The 26,689-nt window shown below is 43.0% G+C and overlaps 2 protein-coding genes across 3 annotated transcripts in view; one reads left to right on the top strand and one right to left on the bottom strand.

Moving 5' to 3' along the window:
* The window catches only part of cfap61 (cilia and flagella associated protein 61), a 167,985-nt gene extending 145,641 nt beyond the window's left edge, over positions 1–22,344 (bottom strand). Inside the window, exons 1-7 of one of the 2 annotated variants that reach the window (XM_073051386.1) lie at positions 22,243–22,344; positions 21,553–21,594; positions 18,691–18,842; positions 16,732–16,882; positions 2,614–2,690; positions 2,041–2,108; positions 1,795–1,918 (exon numbers count right to left, since the gene is read on the bottom strand). In XM_073051386.1, the coding sequence (XP_072907487.1) occupies positions 1,795–1,918; positions 2,041–2,108; positions 2,614–2,690; positions 16,732–16,882; positions 18,691–18,833 (563 nt within the window). In that variant the 5' untranslated portion in view covers positions 18,834–18,842; positions 21,553–21,594; positions 22,243–22,344. The remainder of the gene's footprint in view (positions 1–1,794; positions 1,919–2,040; positions 2,109–2,613; positions 2,691–16,731; positions 16,883–18,690; positions 18,843–21,552; positions 21,595–22,242) is intronic. The other variant, XM_073051384.1, reaches the window with a different exon arrangement.
* A 57-nt stretch (positions 22,345–22,401) lies between these two features.
* The window catches only part of crnkl1 (crooked neck pre-mRNA splicing factor 1), a 55,075-nt gene continuing 50,787 nt past the window's right edge, over positions 22,402–26,689 (top strand). The window contains exon 1 of the mRNA XM_073051387.1: positions 22,402–22,591. Within this exon, the coding sequence (XP_072907488.1) occupies positions 22,544–22,591 (48 nt within the window). The 5' untranslated portion in view covers positions 22,402–22,543. The remainder of the gene's footprint in view (positions 22,592–26,689) is intronic.

Raw genomic sequence — 26,689 nt, forward strand, 5'->3', positions numbered from 1 at the left:
GTGCTAGTAATGCCATGAACGTTTGGAGTTCATTCTTTCAGCCTTAAATACAGTTCAACAGGAATAACTAGCTTGGCCAAGGAAAATCTATTGCTCTTTGCTGTGTTGTTTCCACTATTTTCTGGATTTACAAATGAGCCTTGATGAGCTCTACCTTTTCTGTGAGGTCCTGAGTGGCCACATAGTGATGAACTTTACCCAAGAGGACCAGAGTATTGCTACCCCATTGACATTGGATCCTGCTGCTCTTGCACTTTGCTGTGCTGTTAGTCAAAACACTGCCACTTACAGGACTGAGTAGTCAACGCAGGAATTAGTGCCTTCTTGCTGTGTAAAGGAAAAAGTAAGTTAAAGGCATTTTCACTTATTTCTGGGATATTTGGGTTGCTAGCAGGAGAGACTGAAATATTCCATACTTAACTTTATTTGCAGTTCCAGAACAACCTTTAACTCTTCCACTTAGAATTCAATGCCCTTGATGACCACCAACTGCACTGTCCTAAACCGTTCATCTAGGACAGATGGTCTTTAACAAGCCTTCAACTAGCTCATTTATTTTAATTCAACTGTTCACTGCTGTAAGATTAGAAAGGATACTTTGCAGAGTGGCAGATTTAGATCAATGAAGTCATTCAAGCCGGCAAAAAAATTATAACATAAGCATTAAGTTTCCAGGCTGAAACCACTGAAAGGTTCCAGAAAGCACTGTTATAAAAGCAACTGTTGTTAAGATTTGAATAATTCCTTCTGTGAAGTGCAAAGGCAACCACAGGCTTAGGGGTGCTAGATTTTTTATGTCATAAATATATCATGGGTAAAAGGTAAATATATTTACAATAGGAATAGCTTGTGAATTGTAACATATTCAGAAGCAGGCTTACCAAATGTAAATGTAAAAAATGTTTTGCTCCAGTCTTTTTGCCATCCCCTATGCAGTTTCACGAATTATAATAAAGTGAATTTAAATCTCATGGAATACATTCTTTAAAACAGTACTTAGTGCCCTCTGCTGCTAGTCACAATAAGCAGACAAGCTGAAGAGCACATTGACCCCCTACAAGGATGTAAATACTGTATATGTACCCTATAAAACCATCTTAATAAATCAGTCTAGATTCTATTCTTGAAGGTTCATAATACTACCATAAAACCTTCTATTAGAAGAGCAGGTCTTCACAAAAAAAGATCCATTATAATAACGGAAGATGGTAAACAAAGAAACTGTCTCAACCATATCTCCCAGATTAAAAATCTCCAAGCGCGGTCACTATTTAAATGTTTAAAACCAATTATTCCACAAGAACAATGCAATTAGATTGTACAGTGGTTTCATAAAGTATTTAAGATCTAAACATGTATATGCACTTTTGGAAAATACATGTGCAAATATACTTTGAATGCACACACTTCTTGTTCAGAAAAGATACCATGGGATTATTTGAGAGTTCTCCCAATGTCTTAGTCAACATTTATCACACAAAGAACAAAATCAGTTATTACACGCCACACATTTGGTATATTTTGATGTGCACAAACTGCTGACATATTTGACTTATTATACAGAGTAACTACACTTAAGAGGTAATTACTTGAGTTCAAATTACAAATGTACTTTGAAAGGTCTTGGAAAATGAAAATCATTATGAAGTTCATTTTTATTCTTTATTCTGCCTTGCTATCAGTTAAACAAAAATCACACAAGAACACGCATATCCAACTATGCAATTAGCATTGGAAAGAATGGCAATTGCTACTGTAAGGGGAGAGAAAGGATACCCATTAAAGAAACATTACCTGGCTTTTCGAATATGTAATACTGGAACATAATCCTTTCTGTAACACACAGTGACTGTATAGTGCAGACTATCTGTCTTCTTAAATTGTGGCAAGGGTGCAAACAGAAGTGATATTGCAGGATCTGAGGTGAAAGTATGAAAGAAAATACAAGTGAATTCCAAAATTGTATTAAAACAAGGAAACTTTATCAAAGTTGAACATAACAAATGAGATTCTTGAAAATAAAATTAAAATTAAATTTACCCAGGCTGACATTCTTTTCAACAGAAAGAATTATGAAGTGTAGTTCTCTAACAGCATTAAAGACAGTCCTGAAGCAGGAGCAGAAATAAATTAAATTATATATTTTGACATTTCCTCATGAAGCAGAAAACCAAATGTCATTCACAAACTGCAGCAGGATAAATAATAGCCTTAATTTGTACAGCAACTTTGCACAACTTTAACCGTAAGTATGTCAGAAAACAAATAGACAAAGGGTTGCCTTTGTGGTTACCCCTAGTGCATAGTCAGCTTGTTTCTGAGTCCATGCCTGTAAACTACAATGGTAAATACAGTACTGGGTCCAAAGGGGAACTTCAGATACGCTGACGGCTGGGTACACTTTGTGTAGTTAGCTTTTGATGAGCAGCACATTTGAATGGTGTTGCCGACACAAACTGAAAAGGTACAGTCAAATAGGTGGCACATTTGTTTTCCTTGTTTCACCTTCCCCAAGTAAAGAGTTTCACACTTCTTTTATTCTTTAATATAATATCCATGAATATTGATGAAATAGAGTGCATGAAGAATCTATAACTAAAAAACTCTACCTACCTGATAATCTCTCTAGCACAACCAGTTGCAAATTCCGGTTTAGCCACAAACAAATGCATAAAAAGTGTGTTCACAGGCTGCCAAAATATTAAAAGTGTCATTTTTATTCAAACATAAATCATCTGTAATAGAATTAAAAGCAGTATAAAAGGTTACATTGTCATATTTCTCCCGGCAAAACCTGCCAATGCTTATAAATCTGGAGATAGCAGTAAAACGTATGGATCTATTTGTTTTAGAACAATGAACCCACCCCCCCCCCCCCTTAGCATTAGGTATTGATCTGTTGCCTATGCACGTGCATTGTTTTCTCTTTCTCTCTCTCACTACAATGTTAATATTCCCATTAAAGCCATTTCCTTCATGTGTGCTTTTATATATGTAGTTGTGCACAGACACAACAAATTGGCAATGAATATGAACCCAAATGTCAGAAAATATCACAAACTGCACCGACAGTTATGGGATGAAACAGCAAGAGTTAAACAGCACGAGAACGCCAAAGGACCTGTAAGTAACAGTGAAAGACTCACTGAACTTAAAGTGAAAATAACATGGCAATAGCTTCAGTCGGGAAAGTTGGTGAACTTGATAGCGCTAATGAAGGCTGGGAGTCATATATCGAGAGGGTTGAACTGTACAGTAATGTGAACAATGTGGAAGAGCAAAAGAAAGCCCCTACACTTCTTGGCTTAACGGGTGCAAGGACATGCAATCCCTTATGCAACCTAGTAACCCCTGAAAAGCCAGCAAGCAAGACATTCAACAAAATTGTTACAGTTTTACAAGATCACTTGAGCCCTAAACCACTGGCAACAGCTGAGACATTTAGATTTTACAAAAGGAACCAGTCACAAGTTGAAAGCATTTCTGAATACAATACAGAACTGAGCAAACTTTCCCAGTACTGTGACTTTAGAGATGGACTTTCTGATTCTTTAAAGGACAGGCTTGTATGTAGCATGCACAGTCAAAGCACTCATTAGAGAAGACATCTGTGATTCTAAAGACTTACACAGAAATTAAGGCAAACCGAAAGTAAATGTGACTTATGGAGGCCAAACACAACAGTTAGAGTTTTATGTATTGAAAAGTGGAGGGCCAGCGCTTTATGGATGTGAATGGCTGAGAAAAATCCAACTAGACTGGCACTCAGGTCTCAGTGTGATATCAACAGGCAACAGTAGCCCAAATGGTAACAATAAACAGAGACTGGCACAGCTGCTTAAATACTAATGAGAAGGTGTTTGAGAAGGAGATTAGTAAACTCAAAGGCACGAAGGCCAGAATTAACCGGATGAAACAGCAACACCAAGATTCCATAAGGCCTTATGCACTACATCCTAAAGTGGATGCTGAATTGCAGAGCTTGGAAACATTTGGAATTCACTCCAAGGTTGTGTGGAGTGATTGGGCCACGCCCTTGTCCCAGTGATCAAGAAAGGGAAGGCCAGAGCTGTTCACATAGGTGGGGATTTCAAGGTGAGCATCAATCCGGTGCTGGGTACTGTGCAGTATCCCCTGCCATGAATAGAAGACATTTTTGCATCCTTGGCAGGTGGGGAGAGGTTTTCAAAGATCGACTTGTCACAAGCCTATCTGCAAATACAGATTGAGAAGTCAAGCAGGAGGTTCCTCATAATTAACACTCACAAGGGTCTGTTCCAGTATAATTGTCTTATCTTTGGCATTGCATTGGCTATAGCAATTTGGCAAAGAGCAATGGACCCAGAGCTCCAAGATATCCCAGGAACACAATGTTACCTTGATAACATCATCGTGACTGGCAAAAATGGTGAAATGTACCTCCAGAACCTTGGAAAGTGCTTACCAGATTGAGTGAGTATGGTCTGCACACAAAGAGAGAGAAATGTGAATTTTTCAAGAATGAAATCTTATATTGTGAACACGTCATTGACGAACATGGCTTGCATAAGTCACAATGGAAGACTGAAGCAGTGCTACAGGAACCCAAACCTGAAAATGTGTCACAACTCAGGTCCTACTTGGGCCTTGTAGGCTATTACCACTGGTTTCTCCCAAACATTGCTACAATGCTGCGTCTATTGAGTGTACTGTTAGACAGGAGCAAAATAGGAATGGTCAGAAAGATGTGAAAAACCTTCAAGGAAATAATAAGATTAATAACATCTGATGAACTGCTCATCCAACCCCGCCAATAAAATTGATGTGTGATGCAACCCCTTATGACATTGAAGCCATCTTGTCACACAAGAAAGATGGATCTGAACACCCAATTGCATTTACTTCAAGATCACCGACAAGTGCAGAACACAGTGCACAGATTGACAAAGAGGTCCTTAGTCTAGTATGGGGAATAAGGAAGTTTCACCATTACCTCTACAGACACAAGTTTATGCTAGTGACAGATCATTAGCCCCTTTTATCCATTTTCAATCCCAGGAAGAAAATTCCAATTGTTGCCCCGTTACAACATTGGGCACCATTCCTAGCAGCCCACTCTTATGACATTGAGTTCAAGGGTACCAAACCACACAGCAACACTGATGGCTTGTCACGTCTTCCACTATTGGCAACTGAAGAAGAAAAGTCTTCATACCGTGACCCAGCAAAAGTGTTCCACACCGCACTGGTGGACCAATTGCCAGTAACAAATTCTGAAATACAAAAGGAAACAAGGAATGACTCCACATTGTCAAAAGTCTAGGAAATCATGATGCAAGGATGGCCAGCTCATGGTAACCCTGTTTCCAGAGTACTCAGTGAGACGAGGCCAACTGTCAATACATCAAAGAATGCTGATGTTTGAATCTCATGTTGTGGTTCCCTCTAAACTGCCCACCAGAGTGTTAGAAAATCTGTATTAAGTCTAGATGAGAGTCTCACCAGAGCTATGTGTGGTGGCTGGGAATAGATTAAACAGATTGAAGACATGGCCAAAAGCTGTACGGGATGCCAAAAAGTTCAAAATGCACCCCACAGGCACTGTTACACCTGTGAGAATGGCCATCGGCACCATGGCAAAGAGTACATATTGATTTTGCTGGGCCATTGATGGACTCCACGTTTCTGATTGCTGTGGATGCTCATTTGAAGTAGCCAAAGGTACACGAATGAAGTCAACCACCTCAGCAAAGACTATTTCCGCTCTGAAGACTACCTTTGTCAGAAATGGCTTACCAGAAGAAACTGTGTGTGACAACGGACCACAGTACATGACAGAAGAATTCCAACCGTTCATGAAGAAAAATGGCATCAGACATTCAAGTCAGCTGCTCACCACACAGCAATGAATGGGTTAGCTGAAAGATTTATCCAAACCTTCAAGAAGTCCATTAAAGCGATGGACAAGGAGGACAAGGCGACAATTTCCTTTTTGTGTATCGGAACTCTGTTCATACGATGACAAATCAAACACCTGTAATGTTGTTCATGAACAAGAATCTGAGATCTTGCATAGGCCTCCTGAAACCAGATCTATGGAGGGAAGTACAAAATAAACAGTTCAGTCAGTTGGTGTGAAGCAGCAAAGAGCTTCAGGATTGGGCAGGAAGTCCTAGCACATGATTACCAAGAAGACAAGTGAACACCCAGTAGGATAGGTACAAAAACTGGACCACCGATGTATACAGTGGATGCTGGCGACCAGACATGGAGACGTCATGTGGACCAGATACTGGATGCTCTAGCAAAGAGCACACCTGAGTCCAATGCATCCAACATGATGGACACATTATATTCACTGGACTTGCTTCTCAGTGACAATGTCATTGACAGCAATGTGACATTGGAAACCTAGAACATTGTCTTAGACAAGACACCTACCAAACCTGATGCCACTCCACAGGTGCAGAGGCACCATCCTGAACGAAATGGAGTGCCACTCAAAAGACTGAATCTTTATAACTGTGAAGTTGTTATGGACTGGTATTGTGAAAGTATGTTTATGTCGAATATGCGTTTTTGAAAGAGCAATTTAATGTTTTGTGCTTATACAGTTTTATAGTGCATTAATTTAAAGGGGGAGGATCTATGTACGGATCTATTTCTTTTAGAGCAATGAGCCCCCCCCCCCCAGTTAGCACTACATATTGATCTGTTGTCTGCTCATGCGCACTGCTCTCCCCCTCTCTCACTGCAGTGTGAATACACCCGTTAAAACCATCTTCCGCTTGCATGTTTTTATTTATGTAGTTGTGCACAGACACAACAATCGGGTGACTATTTTTTGTAGTTATAAGTAAATACACATCCTGCGCAATTCAAAAACATGCACTTAACCCACCAACTCAATACATCTCATTATAATTAAAATGAAAAATCACAGTTTAGCCACTATACAGTATTTGCTATATTTTAATGGTCATGTAGATCTAGGGGATAGGTGGATATTTGGGCTTATGTGGGGGAGAGAAAGAAGAGAGAGGAGACATAAATGGAAACAAGGTAAGGTTGGATAATTGACATGGGCATAATGGGCCAAAGGGACTGCTTTCATATTGTTGAATCTATCTAAACAAAAAATACATAATGACAATGTTGTCCATTCAGTGCAGGTGACAAAGGACAAATTTCTGCCTAAATAATCAAATACAGGCAAGCCCTGCAATACGTGGGTGGAGTAGGGATGAGAGGTCTATACATTCCTAGTAAACAATTTGTTTTTCAATAGTGTGAAGACACATCATCTTCACTTGTATCAAGAAACATAAGTTGGGAACAAATGAACCTCAAATCTATTTACCTTTTTGTCCACATAAACTCTTTTCCATATTTTAAGGTAGTAAATTGTGAATTCTGTCAGGTCAAATTTCCTTTACCCAAACGGCTGTAATATGGGGATCATCTGTAAAATGACTATCATGTAGCCACTGGTAGGGACAAAGCCAATGACAAACTATATCCATTCTCTCCACATTCTCATCGACTCTCCTCAGAGTCTACTTGTGGTGACCCACTTCCCAGCGCACTCGAACCGGCTCACAAAGTGGCGCGCGCCTGCATTGAGGCCGGTCCCAGAAAGGGCACCAGGCCTTCTTCACAGCATTCCTGCCCAGGGAGGGTGGGAACAGGAAGGCTTTAAAGCAAGGCTGCGAAGTTTGAATACACCTCTTTTGCAACTGCAACTCACCAACTGCGTGTCGTTATTTCAGCGCTGTGTGTAGCACACCGCTACAATTGGTGACCCCGATGGCCCAAATGATATTTGGACCGGAGATGAATGACGCCGCATCTGTTCATGCAGTTTCGTAAAAACTGCCAAGCTTCTGGACGCTGCGACCTCACCTATGGTTCCAGCAAGCAGAAGCCCAATTCCACATTTGGCAGATAACCGCGGATTCCACACGTTACTACTACGTGGTGAGCTCCCTCGACCAGGAGACAGCCGCCCAGGTTGAGGAGTTCATACAGTCGCCCCAGAGGACTGCAAATACACAGAATTCAAAGCCTTGCTCATAAGGACTTTTGGACTCTTACAGCGCGAGCGAGCTGCCCGCTTACTGCACCTGGATGGTTTGGGAGACAGGCTGCCGTCGGCTTTGATGAATGAGATGCTGGCCCTGGCTGAAGGACACAAGCCCTGCCTCATGTTTGAGCAGGCGTTCCTGGAGCAGCTGCCCGAGGACATGCGCCTGCTGCTGTCCGACGCGGATTTCAGCGACCCCCGGAAGGTGGCGGCTCAGGCAGACGTGCTGTGGAAAGCCAAGAAGGAGAGTGGTGCGTCCGTCGCACAGATCACCAAGCCATGCTCCCAGCAGCAGACCAGACCAGGCCCGGCAGCAGCACCCACTAACCCCAGAGGCAGGGGTGTGGAGACCAATGAACAATAGTGCTTCTACCACCAGCAGTGGGGCGCAGAAGCCCGCCACTGTAGCCCGCCCTGCAAATTCCCGGGAAACGCCAGGGCCAGCCGCCGCTGATGGCTACGTCGGCTAGCCATCAGGATAGCCTCTTGTATGTCTGGGACAAGCAGTCAGGCTACCGCTTTTTGGTCGACACCAGAGCCGAGATCAGCGTCTTACCTCCGACGAGTTACAACACCCGCAACAGAGAACCGGGTCCCACCCTGAGGGCTGCGAATGGCAGCATAGCAAGGACCTACAGCACCCGTACGGTGCGGCTACAGTTCGGCTCCAGCCGGTTCACGTGGGACTTCACACTGGCTGGCTTAGCCCAACCGCTCCTGGGGGCGGATTTTTTGCGAGCTCATAACCTACAGGTCGACCTGCAAGGGAAGAGACTGGTCCACGCCGAGACCTTTCAAACGTTCTCCCTGGGTGAAGCCCAGTTGCCGGCCCCACACCTAGACTCCGTCACGCTGTCCGACAACAACCTCACCAGAGTCCTGGCAGATTTCCCATTGGTTCTGGCACTGCAGTTCACGGCAGCCGTGCCCAGACACGGAGTACAGCACCACATACCGACCCAGGGACCACCCCTCCACGCCCATGCTCGAAGGCTTCCCCCGGACAAGCTCTGACTGGCGAAGGAGGAGTTCAAGAGGATGGAGGAATTGGGGATCATACGGTGGTCTGACAGCCCATGGGCCTCCCCACTGCACATGGTGCCCAAAGCGACAGGGGGCTGGAGACCGTGCGGCGACTACCGCAGGCTGAACGAGGCTACAACACCGGACCGCTACCCTGTGCTGCACATTCAGGACTTTGCAGCAAACCTGCATGGTGCACGGATCTTCTCCAAGGTAGACCTTGTCCGGGGATACCATCAAATCCCGATGCATCCGGACAACATCCCCAAAACGGCACTCATCACCCCGTTCGGCCTTTTCGAGTTCCTCCGCATGCCATTCAGCCTAAAGAATGCCACACAGACGTTCCAGCGGTTAATGGACGTGGTGGGACGCGACCTAGACTTCACTTTCATCTACTTGGACGCCATTCTCATAGCCAGCAGTAGTCGTCAGGAGCATCTGTCCCACCTCCGTTAACTCTACGCCGGACTGAGTGAATGCAGCCTAACAATCAACCCGGCCAAATGCCAGTTCGGGCTGAACACCATCGACTTCCTGGGCCACAGGATTACTAAAGACGGGGCAACCCCTCTGCCCACCAAAGTAGACACGGTCCGCCACTTCCCCCGACCCAACACAATCAAAGGCCTGCAGGAATTCGTGGGTATGGTGAATTTCTACCACCGCTTCCTCCCTTCAGCTGCCCGAATCATGTGCCCCCTGTTCGCCCTGATGTTGGGTAAGGGCAAGGACATTACCTGGGACGAAGAGTCTGCAGCCGCTTTCGTTAAAACCAAAGAAGCCTTGGCAAACGCCGCGATGCTAGTGCACCCCAGAACGGACGTCCCTACCGCCCTCACAGTGGATGCATCCAACACGGCAGTCGGTGGAGTGCTGGAACAACTCATTGAGGGTCACTGGCAACCCCTGGCATTCTCCAGCAAACACCTACGACCATCCGAGCTCAAATACAGTGCTTTCGACTGGGAACTGTTGGCACTATACCTGGCAATCTGGCATTTCAGGTACTTCTTAGAAGGTAGGCCCTTCACCGCGTTCACGGGCCACAAACCGCTTACCTTTGCGTTCACGAAAGCGTCCGACCCCTGGTCGTCCAGCCAGCAGCGACATCTGTCCTACATCTCCGAATACACGACGGATGTCTGGCATGTCTCAGGAAAGGACAATGTCGTGGCGGACGCCCTCTCCAGACCTAACATCCAAGCCCTGTCCCAGGGGGTAGTCTATGAAGCGCTGGCAGAGGCGCAGCAGGCAGATGAGGAGATCCCTAGTTACAGAACTGTAGTCTCCGGTTTGCAGCTCCAGGACCACCCCCTAGGCCCAGGTGAGAGGACCTAACTCTGTGACGTAACCACCGGCCAACTCCGCCCCATCGTCCCGGCAGCCTGGCAGCGGCGCGTTTTCAACTCCATTCACAACTTAGCGCACCCCTCCAACAGGTCAACCGTCCGGATGGTAGCCAACAGGTTCGTTTGGCACAGACTCCGCAAGCAGGTCAGTGAATGGGCCAAAACGTGCATGTACTGCTAAACAGCCAAGGTGCAGCGGCACACCAAAGCCCTGCCGCAGCAGTTCCACCCCACTCGCTGGCGTTTCGACCACATTCATGTGGATATTGTGGGCCCCCTGCCAGTGTCGCGAGGAGCGCGGCACCTCCTGACTATAGTAGTCCGGTTCACAAGATGGCCAGAGACAGTCCCGCTCACCAACACCACCTCCGAATCCTGCGCCCGGGCACTGATTGCAACCTGGGTATCTCGCTTTGGTGTACTGGCCCACATTACCTCTGACAGAGGCGCCCAGTTCACTTCCAGCCTGTGGTTGGCTGTGGCCAGCCTTTTGGGGACACAGCTGCACCACACAACTGCCTACCACTCACAGTTGAACGGACTAGTGGAGCGTTTCCACCGTCACCTGAAGTCGGCTCTCATGGCCCACCTCAAAAGGCCTAACTGGGTGGATGAGCTTCCCTGGGTCCTGTTTGGAATCCGCACGGCGCCCAAAGAGGATCTGCACACCTTGTCGGCCGAGTTGGTGTACGGTGCACCCCTGGTTGTCCCAGGAGAGTTCATACCAGCCCCAAGGGGGCAAGAGAAAGAACCCGCAGCAGTCCTGGACAGACTACGTGACCATACCCACTTCACAGCATGGGCAGAAACCGACCTGCGTACCCAAAGACCTGCAGAACTGTAAGTTTGTTTTTGTACGACGGGGCAGACACCGGACACCGCTACAACAGCCCTACGACGGGCCATTTACGGTGATCAGAAACAACGGGTCCACATTCGTGCTGGACATTGGGGGAGAGAGGAGGTTTTCACAGTGGACCGACTCAAACCGGCCCATGTGGACTTGGCGCAGCTGGTCAAGATTCAGGCACCGCGGCGCAGAGGCAGACCTCCCAAACAGAGACCGACCCAGACTGAGGACATTGGGGGGGTGTATCGCTGGTTCTGGGGTGGGGGGGGTTATGTGGCGACCCACTTCCCAGCGCACTCAAACCGGCTCACAAAGTGCCGCGCGCCTGCATTGAGGCCGGTCCCAAAAAGGGCGCCAGGCCTTCTTCACCAGCAAGGGGAAAAGCCCGCACGCGGGACGGGACTGTGAATATGCGCCCCCTACAGCATTCCTGCCCGGGGAGGGCGGGAACAGGAAGGCTTTAAAGCAAGGCCGCGAAGTTTGAATAAACCTCTTTTGCAACTGCAACTCACCGACTGTGTGTTGTTATTTCAGCGCTGTGTGTAGCACACTGCTACATACTATTCATTTACAGATTTGTAGACAGAGAGCACCACTTTGGACTCCATGTTTCTGATCATCATGTGCATAGAGCTATAAAGTTGAAGAGTTGGAAAAAGACCTCAAGGACACAAGTCCACGTATATTCAAGCTAATTCAATTTCTTGGTACTTGTCCAAATCCATCTAAATTCTTGTTGTCCATATACCCATGCACATCCTTCTTAAATGTATCTAATGTGCCTGCCTCAACCATTTCCTCTGGCATCTGGTTATATATATCTACCAGTCACAGTATAAGAAAGAGCATCCTTAGGTTCCTATTAAACTTTTCATCTCTAACCTTAAAACTATGACCCCTTGTTTACAATTAAACAACTTTGGAAAAAAAGACCACTCACCCTATCTGTGTCTCTCATAATTCCATATACCCATATGAGATCAGCTCTCAGTCGCCGAAGCTCCAAGGAATAAAACCCCATCCTATCCAACTTCTTCCTATAACTCAAACCCTCAAGTTCAAGCAACGTACTTGTAAAATTGTATTTTTTTAAAATCAGATTTTATTCAGAATCAGGTTTATTGTCATTGACATAGGTTGTGAAATTAGTTTTGTTGCGACAGCAGTACTGCACAGGCATAAGGAATAGTACTAATGTTATGATAAAAACAGCGCAGAAAGTAACAGCAAGCTAATGTTCATGGACCATTCAGAAATCTGATGGCAGAGGGTAAGAAGCTGTCTCTAAAACACTGAGTTTGGGCCTTCAGGTTTGGAGGTTTGGTACCTTCTCCCTGACTGTAGTAATGAGAAAAGTGCATCTCTCAAATAGTGAGGGATCCTTAATGATAGATAATGTCTTCCTGAGGCATTGCCTTTGCTAGATGTCCTCAATGGAGGGGAGGCTAGTGTCTGTGTCAATAATCCTCTGAAGCCTCTTGCAATACCTCCATAACAAACAGTAATGCATTCAGTTGGAACGCTCTCCATGGTACATCTGTAGAAATTTGCTAGAGTCTTTGGAGACACACCAAATCTCCACAAACTCATAATGAAGTACAGCCACTGGCATGACTGTCATGATTTCTTTCATCAGTATGGTGGACTCAGGATAGATCCTCTGAGGCTACAAACTTGAAACTGTTCACATTTTCCACCGCTGACTCCCCCATGAGGATTGGTGTGTGTTAGACCATAAGACACAAGAGCAGCCCAATCAGCCCATCGAGTCCGCGCCACCATTTTATCATGGCTGATTTCCCTCTCAACCCCATTCTCCTACCTTCTCCCCATAACATTACATGCTCTGACTAATCAAGAACCAATCAACCTCTGCCTTAAATGCACCCAGTGAACTGTCCTCCACAGTCGCCTGTTTCAAGGAATTCCACAGATTCACTACTGGCTAAAGAAATTCTACTTCATCTCTGTTCTAAATGGACATCCCTCTATTTGAGGCTGTGCCCTCTATTCCTAGACTCCCCCACCAAAGGAAACATATTCATCGCATCCACGAGAGTTTTCAATATTTGATAGGTTTAATAAGATTCCCCTCATTCTTTGGAATTCAAGTGAGTACAGGCCCAGAGCCTCCTCATATGACAACCCTTTCATTCCCAGAATCATTCTGATGAACCTCCTCTGAACCCTTGCCAATGTCAGCACATCTTTTCTTAAATAAGGGGCCCAAAACTGTTCACAGTGCTCCACCAGAACCTTATATAGCCTCAGCATTTCATTCTTGCTTTTAGATTCTCATCCTCTTGAAACCTTTGCTAATACTGCATTTGACTTCCTTACCACAATTCAACCTGCAAACTAACCTTTGGGGAATCCTGCATAAGGAATCCCAAATCCCTTTGTATCTTAAGATTTTTAATTTTTCTCCATTTAGAAGATAGTCTGTGCTTTTATCCCTTCTGCCAAAGTGCACGACCATACACTTCCTGACACCGTATTTCATCTGCTACTCTTTCCCATTTTCCTAACCTGTTTAAGTCCCTCCGCCGCCTACCTACTTCCTCAACACCACTTGCCCCACCTATCTTTGTACTATCCACAAACTTGGCCAGTAAGTCATCAATTTCATCATCCAAATCATTGATGTACAACATAAAAAGCTGTCCCAACACAGACCCCTGTGGAACACCACCAGTCACTGGTAGCCAATCCAAAAAGCATTCCTTTATTCCTACTCTTTGCCTCCTGCCAATCAGCCAACGCTCTATCCATGCTAGTGTATTTCCTATAATGCTCTGGGCTCTTATCTTATTTAGCAGCCTCATGTGCAGTACCTTGTCAAAGGCTTTCTGAAAATCCAAGTACACAACATCCACCAATTCTCCTTAATCTATCCTGTTGGTTATTTCTTCAAAGAATTTCAACAGATTTTCATGCTGACTTTGGCCTATTTAGTCATGTGCCTCCAAATACCCCAAAACTACTTCCTTAACAATCAACAATCAACTTCAACAACTTCCCACCCACTGAGGTCAGTCTAACTGGTCTATAAATTCCTTTAATCTGCCTCCCTCTTTTCTTGAAGAATGGAGTGACATTTGCAATTTTCCAGTCCACTGGAACCATGTCAGAATCTATTGATTCTTGAAATATCATTACTAATGCCTCCACAATCTCTTCAGCTATCTCTTTTAGAACCCTGGGGTGTAGTCTATCAGGTCCAGGCAACTTATCTACTTTCAGACCTTTCAGTTTCTCAAGTACAATCTAGTAATAGCAACTATACTCACTCCTGCCCCTTGACACTCTTGAGCTTCCGGCATACTACTAGTGTCTTCCACAGTGAAGACTGCTGCAAAATACTTACTCAGTTCATTCATCATTTCCATGTCCCCCATTACTCCTAGGTAATTTTCAGCAGTCCACTATCTACTCTTGCCTCTCTTTTGCTCTTTATTATCTGATAAAACTTTTGGTATTATTTTTGATACTACTGGCTAGCTTACCTTTATAATATATCTTGCCCCCCTCAGTTTTTTCAGTTGCCTTCAGTCAATTTTAAAACATTTCCCAATCCTCTAACTTCCTACCAATTTTTGCTTTTTTAGATGCCTTCTTTTTCTTTTATGTTGGCTTTGACTTCATTGTCAGCCACAGTTACTTTATTCTGCCTTTAGAATATTTCCTCTTCTTTGGGATGTTTCTAAATTGCTCCGAGAAACTCCAGTCATTGCTGCTCTGCTCTGTTATCATCCCTGCTAGTGTCCCCTTTCAATTAACTTCAGCCAGCTTCTCTCTCATGCCTCTGTAATTCCCTTTACTCTACTGTAATACAGATACATCTGACTTTAGCTTTTCCATCTCAAATTGTAGGACGAATTCTATTTTATTATGATCACTGTTACCCACAGGTTCCATTGCCTTAAAATCCCCAATCATATCTGGTTCATTACACAACACCCAATCCAGAATTGCTGATCCCCTCGTGGGCTCAACCACAAGCTACTCCAAAAAGCCATCTCGGAGGCATTCCACAAATTCTCTCTCTTGGGATCCAACATCAATGGATTTTCCCAATCTATCTGCATACTGAAGTCCCCCATGACTAATGTAACATCGCCTTTTTAACATGCTTTTTCTATCCCCCACTGTAATTTGCAGACCACATCCTGGCTATTTTTCAGAGGTCTGTAAATAACTCTCATCACAGTCTTCTTACTCTTGCAGTTTATTAACTCTAAACACAAGGTTGCTACATATTCTGATCCGACTTCACCTCTTTCTAATGATTTGATTTCATTTTTTACTAGCAGAGCCACCCCTCCTCTTCTGCCTACCTGCATGAACTTTCGAAAGATTGTGTATCCTTGGATACTAAGCTTCCAACTACAATCGTGTTTTAGCAACGTCTCCATGATACCCACAATGTCATGCCTGCCAATCTCTAACTGCGCTGCAAGGTCATCTAGCTTATTGCATACAGTGCATGTTCTCCTGACTTTCCTTCCTGAAATCCACAATCAATTCCTTGTTTTGCTGCCTTTCAGTGCAAGATTGTTGTTGTGACACCACTTGATCAGCTGATCAATTACACTTCTGTACACCTTGTGTGTTTCTGAGATTCTGCCATCAACGATGGTGTCATTGGCAAATTTATTGATGGTATTTGAGCCGTTCCTACCACACCATTACAAGTATAGAGAGAAGAGAGCAAGAGGCTAAGCACGCATCCTTGAGGTGTGCCTGCGGTGATTGTCATCATGAAGATGTTATCACCAATGCATACTGATTGTGGTCTCCCAATGAGAAAGTCAAGAGGGAAGTACAGAGGCCCAGATTTTGAAGATAGTTGATTAATGCTGAAGGGATGATAGTATTGAACACTGAGTTGTAATCGATAAAGAGCAGCCTGATATAGATATTGCTGTTGTTTAGGTGGTCCAAAGCCCAGTGAAGAACTAGTAGAATAGTGTCTGCTGTAGACCTGTTGTGGGATTATGCAGATAACAGCAATCCAGGTCCTTGCTCAGCCAGGAGTCAATTCTGGCTATTACTAATCTCTCAGATCATGTTGTCACTGTAGACATACTGAGCATCTACAATGACTACTGAGCTATAGTTATTGAGGCAATGCACTTTACTCTTCTTGGGCACTAGTACAATTCCAGCCCTTTTGAATCAGAGTCTCCGACTGCAGCAGAGAGAGGTTGAAAATGTCTTTGAGCACTCCAAAATTCAAATAAACTCTTAAAATATTAATATATTCATCATTAAACTGCAATAAATCCTACCAACACTGAAATAGAAATATACAACACCACATAATTCACTAACCAGCAAGTAATGAAAACATCAACAGGAGGTATATCTGTCATGTTCATTTTTTTCAGTTTATTAGCTGTAATAATTAACATCTTGAAATATTGAACAATTTGTGAACTCACTGTGAATTTTGAGCTATTGCCATACATATGCAGCCAGGGCTCCCAGTTGTTTTGTCCAACAGTCTCTACATTTGGGTAATCTAAGAAGGCCGCATGAGCTATAACCTCATTCTTCTCATTTTCTACAGTAACAGCAAGGTTTGCTCTTTCCCTAAGTGTGAAAGAAATCAAAAACATGAATATTAAAAGAATATATTTGCATTCATTTGATCTTCATGATCTCATGGTATTCTGAAGCACTACAGCTAATCCAGTACCTTAAATAAATATTCAATGTGGCAATGCAAAAAACACCAATTCCTGCTCCACTTCCCAATGCACCATATCCCCTGAAAATGCAAGGCATGAAATATTTACTATTTTATCTCCACTCTACCCAACACCAATGGTTCCAGTCACTCTTGCCTGCATTTCAGTATCTGATCAATCCTCAGTCAACATCACCCTTAAGTACCAGGTACTTCCTATCTTATTTCTCCACCACTTCACTATCCTTGGTCTCTTATATTATCCCAATATCATTGAAAATAAGCTTAATAAACCACTACAAATGAAGCATTTTACAGTCTTCTCACTATGGCAGAGTTCAAAATTTCAGGGCATTTTGTAAGGTAATTGACATTTATGCCTCTTCACGTTTATTTTTATTGTTCCATTACTATTGACAGCTAATGCATTTTTATCTCACTATATCCTCCCTTTTGTCATTAGCCACTCATGTTCTCCAGTCTAAAGCATACTGTCAATTTCTTTCTTCGAATAACTCTTCATTTTCCCTGACCGTCTATTTGCTAAAGAACAAAATAACTACATTAACTCTATTTTTCTCTTGGCAGATGCTGTTTCTCACAATATCTGTTTACATTTTTAAAAATAAACCATCCTGCCCCATATAAAGAATGGTGCTTCTCCTTTAGGTGGATTACATTTAATCACGTTACAGTGTTACGCCTGTGCCCCCTCCTTTTTGAGAATCGCAAGATCACTATTAAGTCAGGTCAGGAGACCCAGGAAATGAGAGAGAGACGTTTGGAATGTCCTGGCCCCTCAGCGATACAAAGCCAAGGGAAACGGCCATTGTCTCTTGGAGACGGAATTGTGTACTGAGTACTGTGCTATTTATTTGAAGCCCTCAGGGAATGACCAAAAGTGGGCTGGTTGAGGGGTGGCATCCTTCCAACCTGATTGACATCTGAGACCCTGTGAGTCAGGATAAAAGAGGGTCTGGGGAACAGCCCCTTTAGACGCACCAGGAGAAACGCTAGAAATCTTGTAACAGCGTAATAGCGAAAGCCGGTGGAAAGCCCACGTGCATTCTTTTCCATTTGCCTCGGAATTGGTGGGCTTTACCACGGAAGAACGGCTTTAGCTAAAACAAAGGAGAAATCAGCCCCAACGACTTTCGAAGGATTGACATCATAAAAGGAATGGGCAAGTTTTAAACTCTCTCTCTTGACTCCAACCAAAGGCTGCAGCCTGCAGCTTGAATGAACTTGAGTGACTTTTATATTTCCATCGGACAATACATTATCCCCAGACAACGATAGAGTTATTTCTTATTGATTATTATTATACCCGCGCTTTTAGATTTAGTATTGACTACGTATATTATCTGTATGGTTGCATTGATACTATTTTTGTGTATTTTTATCAATAAATACTGTTAAAAATAGTACCATCAGACTTCAACGGACCTCTCTATCTTTGCTGGTATGTGACCCAGTTACGGGGTACGTAACAACAGATGTTTGCAATTGCAGTCCTAGAACTTCAGTAGAGTGATAAATGAAAATTAGAGCAGTTATTTGAGCCATAATTATTGCCAGCAGGTGGCAATTTGCTGTCACAATTTCAGTACTGCAACTAAAATACTCAGAAAAAATGCAATAAAGGCCTTATTGTCAAGTTACAGAAACTTTATAAGACCTTAAATACTGGATTTTCCTTACTTATACTTACAGTAGATAGAGAACATTAATTCTTCCAAACATGTCATTTGTGCTTGGGGTGAACAGCTTCAGTATCTGATGAGCATCTCGAGATTCTGATCGCCTTATATTTATCGTTACGCTTCCTCCAGTTGAACCATATATCGAAGTCATTGTTACTCTCTAAAAGAATGCATAGATGATGTCATAGAATTGACACTATTTACAGGGTATTTGCTCAAGTTTATTTCAGCTGTAGTTAAGCAGTCTGAACAATCTTCCTTGTTACACATCTTCAAGTGAAAGTCTAAATGATTTTGTGTCCAATTATCATAAAATATCCAAATGAGGTTTTACTTCTTCAAGATATCAAACTACTAAGTATAATGTGCCTCAATTAAAATTATGTGCAGAACCATTATATTTTAGATGGTTATTAAAGAAACAGCTAATGAGTCGAACAAACTCAACCTCTTAAGTTTTCCTTCCAATACAAATCAACTTCCAGATTAGCAGGATGACTTTGAAATCCTCATGCTGGCAATTTCTAATGGATCCAAGCCATAACAATCCTGGCAGCAGAGCAGTTTGTAGGTGGCAATTAGACTACAGAAGGAAAATAGGCCGACCCTGCCTTGGGATTTTTGACAACTCTGAATGCTTTTAAGTATCTCTTGACTGTCAATCAGTTAAAATCAGTTCAAAAAGATTTAAGTAATTAAAAACTGCTTTTAAGTGGCATAAATGAATTAAAAACATTATAAGACAGTTCAATAAAATAAATACCTAGACCCCACTCAAATGTGACAAACACTTTCCAAGTGAAAGTGGAGGGGGTGAATACAAAGTGTCGCCAGACCCTTAGATTAGTTGCTTTGCATTCCACACTTGGATTCAGTGCCAAGTCTAGCGATGGACCAGGAAGTCAGGTGTCCCTATACCTGTCTCCAGAACATCACTGGCTTTCATACTGCAATGCACCGATACATCAGACAGAAACACAAAGAACATCTGTTTGCCAGCTCTCTATGTGACCACCAACAAAAGAGAAGAATATTTAAGATCCATTTTGGACTATCTCAAATCACTACCTGATGACAAGTAGTTATACTCCTTAGTTCTGTTCTACCTCCCAACTTCATCCTTGCCTCAGACACTATCGATGTCTGACCAGACAGTTCACAGCCTTTATTATCTGTCTGCCTATGAAATAAGTTTCTAACACCACGTCCATAAAGGTACCTGCATAAAATTCCATGCCTCTGAAACTGCCTCAGATCAAACACTAATAAAATCCTTACCTATGCTGTTGTTCCTTTAAAACCCCTTGCATTCCAGTATCACCAGATAACTCACTTTGAATGCTTCTAAAATCCATCATAGAAACTCTTCCCTCTACCATCTCATTCACTTATCATCTTTGTGCTTGCTGACCCAGTCTTATGAAAACCTACTGTAATGCTCTGTAATGCTTCATTGCTATGGTAATGATTTCTATGTAGCAGCAATGTTTGGGTTATGACTAGGGATAACGGAGCCTTTGATATGTACGTTAGCCAATGAGAGGCATGGTGCTCTTTCTTGTGAGTCTTGGAACAGGGATTTTGTGGTCTTTTTCCGGGGACAGATGAGGAGAGAAGATGCGAATGGAGAAAGTTGGTAGACCACTGGACAGAGTGGACTCGGAGCGAGGGTCGGCTATGCTCGGAGGAGGTCGATGGGGAACCTGTGGATTGAACCATGAGCTCCAACGTTGCACGTTAGACTGTTTCATGAGAATGGGCTCTTTTCTTTTTTTTTTGGTTTCTTTACTAAACATACAATCAAATTAAGAATTATAAAACTCAATTGTTTTATCGCATATTGTGTACTGTTTGTTATTTTGTGGTACTGATTTCAAACAGGGGACACATCACGCAGCATCCACCCAAACAAGATTTCTTAAGTTTGGCCAGGCCGAGGGTTGTCTTCCCCTAGATTAAGCTGCTAGCCGAACCAAGAGTTACACTACCTTTAACATTCTCACTTGTGTTTTCTAGTAATTTAAGTGCCTCGTTCCCCACTTTCTCTTTATGCTCTCTGGAATTTTATCCCTAAACTGTAATGTTTCTTCAGTTTGGAGTTATGGAGAGCACTCCAGATGAGACATTGTGATCCCTGTGTACAAAGTAATTAGTGGAGTAGAACTTCTGGTGAGTCTTCTGTGCAGGAAATGACTGCTGAAATGTGCAATATTTCTGGATAGCAAAAATATTGACCACATCCCTTAAACCACTCCAAGAGTCTTCCATGCATACCCAGTGGTAATGCACGGAGCCTGTGACCTCAAGCATGATGTGCATTACTTTTTGTTAATTGATTGCTGATTGATAGGATTTTGGAGTGAAGAGAGACTGAGAGGGCAAGGTATGGGTGCAGAAGATGGAAATGGCAAGAGATAAACCAAGTGGTAGAAAGGGGAATGACTATGATGCTCCAAGAACAATATACTGCAGATGTTGGGAATAAAAGCAAAATATGTTGGGAATACGCTAAAGGTCAGGCAACAATGAAGGGAAGAAAAACTGTTAACAATTCAAGTCAATGTTCTTTCATCAGAACTGGAAAAAGATAGAAATTATAGAAAACTGAAGTTGCAAAGAAGTGAGAATGGAGAGAGAAAAAGAGAAGGCTTTTGAAAAGGAGGAGAACTAAACAGAATGACACTTTTATTTATAAACAGCTGATTGCACCTCACAAATGTGATGTTAATTAAACACAAATTTGTTTTTCATTTATGTTTATGTATGCTTTGTCAAAATATCAGATACTGAAAGGTTTTAGTTCACTGGTGTGTATAGTCTACATATCCTGTCCTGGTTACCTGCTGTGATCTCAGACACACATATCTCACCTGCAAAGTTCTGCATCATATTTGCACCTGAAGAACATACATCTGCAATCACAAAGACAGAAAAAAAACTCTGCACAGTGCTTCTTTAACTTGTTTCTCCTCTTGAGAAATATCTACATGCTTGTTGTGGATATCAAACTTTCTGACAATTCTGAAAATTTTTGAGACAAGCTGTCAGCATATTATACAGAAATTGCTTAAGCATATTCTTCATACAAACAAAGAAAATAAGTCTGGAAATTGTGATGGCGGTGGAGAGGGAACAGGATTGATAAGTTGCTTACTGTGTTGAACAAGTGAAAACTTTAAAAAAAAACCCTATTTCAATACGTTTTGTTAATGAGAAACGAACCGGGATGTATTTATTTCAGTAGTGCACAGTTTGGAAATGAAAATTTCTCTAGTAGAAAACTACTCTAATTCAAAATAATAACACCATACTACCTCAAAGACTAAATAAAATCCACGTTTTCTTTCTGGAAAACACTTTGAAATGTATCATAATTCAATAAGGCAATAATACTACCGCTCTGTAGGTTGAAAAACACGTAATGTCTTCGTACGAATGTTTTCCCCGTGGAAACACACCACAAATGAGATCGCCCAAAGATACAAGTTCACGGGTGGTTCTCACCTGCCCCACATAATTTCATTTCTGCTTACACAGAACTATTAATAAAGTTACCTTACCCCACTATGTCTTTGCAAGCTGTACTTTAAAAAAAAATAAAACAACAAAAGGTAAGGCTGTTGTTTCCCCCTGTTGCTGCAACAAATCCTCAGTTTGGCGATGCCGAACGTCGATGTCATAGCAACCGGCGTCACCGTCACGTGGTGGCGCCGTGGGGTCAGAGGTGACGACGTGTAGTCCTGCAGTGTGCTGGGAATGTTTACAGGAGGTTTCTCTTTGCTCGTGGAATAATTACAGTTTGGCGGGTATTTTATCAGCCTTATTCGAACCGAGGGGTCGAAATCACATTCCGATTCAGACATGGCGTCGACAGCAGCCGGGAAACAGCGGATACCTAAAGTGGCGAAGGTAACCGAGGCTCTCGGGCAGGATGTCAAGGCCTTGGGGAGGTTGCAAATGGAGTGACACCAGCGGTGGGGACTGTTGCTAAACGGAGAGACCAGATACCTGGGGCTATACTTCTGAGAGTGGTGAACACATTTGACAGGACTTATGAAGGGTGCAGGCGAATCAATCCATTCCGAGTGTCGGAAGGGTCGGGAAACAAAAGAACAACTTCAAGGGGAAGCGCCAGGACTATCATTCATTTAGATTTATGAAAGGAGAGTGGAACCATATTTTTTTAAAAATGTAAATACTTGGTGAAACATTGCAGACAATATGGGGTGGGGTGAGGGAAGAATGGGACTAACTAGAGGGTTTGAAGGATCGAATGACTTCCTGTGCTAAAATTATTCTATAAATCTTTTGTAATCTTTAGACCACAGAAAATCCAATCGTGGGCTTTACTTTTCTAGGACAGTAGAACAGAACAGGCCCTTCGACCCACAGTGTTGTGCCGAACTAATTAAATTAATAATTAAATGCCCATCTAAACTAATCCCTTGTGCCTATGCAATGTCTACGTCCGATCAATCCCTGCACCTTCATTTGCCTGTTTTAAGAGTCCTTTAATTTCCTATTTGCCCCCACCACCGCCCCTGGCAGTGCGTTCCAGGCACCCCTTTTGAATTAATTTCCTTTGAATTTTCCCCTCTCACCTTAAATGCATGTTCTCTGGGAAAAGATACCAGATCTGTACTGCTCATAGTTTAGAAACTTGTTTTGGGTCTGCTCTCAGCCTCTGCCACTCCAGAGTAAACAACCCTAGTTTGTCCAGACTCTCCTACCATGTGCCCTTAATCCAGGCAGCATCCTGATAAACCTCTATTACACCCTCTCCATAGCTTCCACATTGCTTCTATAATGGGGAACCAGAACTGAAAGCAAAGCTCCAGATGTTGACAATCTAGGGTATTATAAAGCACCAATGTAACTTCTTGACTCATGAAGACAAGTATGCCACATACTTTATTTGCCCCCCCCCCCCCCCCCAATTAACCTGTGTAGCACTTGCAGGGAGCTATGGACTTGGACCCCAAGATCCCTCCGAACATCAACAGTGTTAAGGGGTCTTATCTTTAGACTGTCTCTTTACATTTGATCTCCCAAAATGCAATACTTCACATTTGGTTGGGTCAAACTCCATCTGCCATTTCTCTGTCCATATCTGTAACTGGTCTAAATCCCACTGCATCCTTTGGTAGTTTTCTACATTATCCACATCACTGCTTTTCTTTGTATCATCTGGAAATTTACTAACTCGCTTATTTACATTTCAATCCAAGTCATTCACATATATATTACAAACAGCAAGGGTCCCAGTATGGATCCCTGCAGGACACCAGCAGTCAAAGACCTCTAGCCTGAATGGGTCCCATTGACTACTAGCCTCTGTCTTCCATGGGTAAGCCAGTTCTGAATCAAATAGCTTATTGACCATGCATCCCATGCATTATAATCTTCTGGATGAGCCTCCTTGGGGGATACCTTGACAAATCTCTTATCATGTTGACAATGTCCTAAGTACTATCTTCATCAATCAACTTTTTTTTAAAATCTAAGGTTAGTAAGACAAGAATTACCACACTAAGTGCTGAAAGTCCTTCATTAGATGATGGTTTTCTAAATACCCACGAATCCTATATGTCAGAATTATCTCTAGTAACTTCCTTACCACTGACATGAGGCTTGTTAGTCTGTAGTTTACAGGATTATTCACATTTCACTTGTTGAATATTGGAAAAAAATAGCTACCCACCATTCCTCTGAGATCTCTCAAAGGAAACAAAGATGGCAGTCAAGGCCACAACAATCTCTTCTTTTGCCTCTGTTTAGCCACTTTCCCCTAGGGGATACGCCATCAGGCCCAAAGAGCTTATCCACCTTAACACACACAAAATGCTGGTAGAAGCGATGTCGACGTCTCGGCCCGAAATGTCGACATCGCTTCTCCCTATGGATGCTGCCTAGCCTGCTGTGTTCTACCAGCATTTTGTGTCTGTTGTTGTTTGAATTATCAGCATCTGCAGATTTCATCATGTTTATCCACCTTAACATTCTTTAAGAGACCCAACACTGCTTTCTCCTTTAATTTCAAATGCCATAGATAGTAGCATTCCACACTGATCTCCCTATTACTTCTTGCAAAATTTTAATGCAAAGTACTCATTTAGGATTTTATTCAGATCCTCTGCCTCCAGGTACATCCTTTAGTTAACCTCTTGTTCTCGGTGTATATATAGAATGTATTAGGATTCTCGTTAATTCTACTTGCCAAGGACTTTTTAATCACCTCTTCTAGTTCTCCTTAGTCCTTTCTTGAGTTCTTTTCTGGCTGCTTTGTAATCCTCAAGGGCTGCGTTTAATTTTAGTTTCCTAAGCCTTACATACATTTACTTTTTCTTTTGACTCAATTTGCTACCTCCCTTGATGACCAAGGTTCCCTTACCTTAAACAAAAGAAAATCTGTAGATGCTGGAAATCCAAGCAACATGCACAAAATGCTGGAAAAACTCTGCTGACCAGACAGCATCTATGGAAAAGAGGACAGTCGATGTTTTGGGCCGATAGTCTTCAGCAGGACTGGAGATAATAAAGATGAGGAGTCTGAGTTAGAAGCGGGGAGGAAGAAACACAAAGGTGAAATTGGGAGGGGGAGGAGTGATGGAAAGAGCTGGGAAGTTGATTGTTGAAAGAGATACAGGGCTGGAGAAGGGGCAATCTAATAGTGAACAGAAGGCCATGGAATAAAGAAAAGGGGGGCACAACAGAGGGAGGTGATTGGCAGGCAAGGTGCAAGAGGGATAAGGGCATAGGGAACAGAGAAGTTGGGGGAGGGAGGGAAATTACTGTAAGTTTGAAAAATTGATGTTCATGCTATCAGGTTGGAGGCTACCCAGACGGAATGTAAGATGTTGCTCTTCAACCTGAGTGTGGCCTCATCACGACAGTAAAGGAGGCCATGGATGGACGTGTTGGAATGGGAAGTGGAATTAAAATAGGCGGACACTGGGAAATCCCACTTTTTCAGGTGGATGGAGCGTAGGTGCTTGGCAAAGTGGTCTCCCAATCTTCGTCAGGTCTTACTGATATATAAGAGGTCACACAGCAAGCTACAAATAAAATGGATAACCCCAACAGACTCGTAGGCGAAGTGTTGCCTCACCTGGAAGGACTCTTCCCTTACCTTACCTTGCCATCTTTGTCCTTCCTTCTTACTAGAATATACCTGAACTCTACTTTGTATAGTTAGTCTTCAAACACCCTCTGCATGTTAGGTGTGGTCTTGCCCAAAAACAGCTATTCCCAATTAACTCTCACTAGCTCCTGCTTCATGTAACTTTCTCTGCTCCAGATGGATTACAGAACATCTCATATGAGGAAAGGTTGAGTGAGCTAGTGCTTTTCTCTTTGGAGCAAAGGAGGATCAGAGGTGACCTAATAGAGGTATATAAGATGTGTGGACTATTATCTAAGTGGGGAGAAAATTCAAGCATGAGAGGTGCAAAAGAACTTGGTCCTTGTGCAAGACTCCCAGAAGGTTAATTCACAGGTTAAGTCTGTGGTAAAGAAGGCTGTTGTTGCCATTTATTTCAAGAGGAATAGAATATAAAAGCAAGGAGATAATGCTGAAGCTTTATAAGACATTAGTTGGGCCACACTTGGAGTATTGTCAACAGTTTTGGGCTCCGAAAGGATGTGTTGTCATTGGAGAGAGTCCAGAGGATGTTCACGAGGATTATTCTTGGAATGAAGGAGTTAACATATGAGGAACGTCTGGCAGCTTTGCACCTGTATTCACTGGAATTTAGAAGAATGTGTAGGGATCTCATTGAAACCTACCGAATATTGAAAGGACTAGAGAAGGTGGATGTGGAGAGGATGTTCCCTCTGGTGGAGGTATTTCCTAAGGATAAAGGGGAAGCCTTTTAGGACCGAGATGAGGAAAAACTTCTTCACACAGAGAGTGGTGAATCTGTGGAATTCTCTGCCACAGGAAACAGTTCAGGCCGGTTCATTGGTTATATTTAAGAGGAAGTTAGATATGGCCCTTGTGGCTAAAGG

This window comes from Hemitrygon akajei, chromosome 7 (genome assembly GCF_048418815.1).
Source record: "Hemitrygon akajei chromosome 7, sHemAka1.3, whole genome shotgun sequence".
NCBI classification, from domain to species: domain Eukaryota; kingdom Metazoa; phylum Chordata; class Chondrichthyes; order Myliobatiformes; family Dasyatidae; genus Hemitrygon; species Hemitrygon akajei.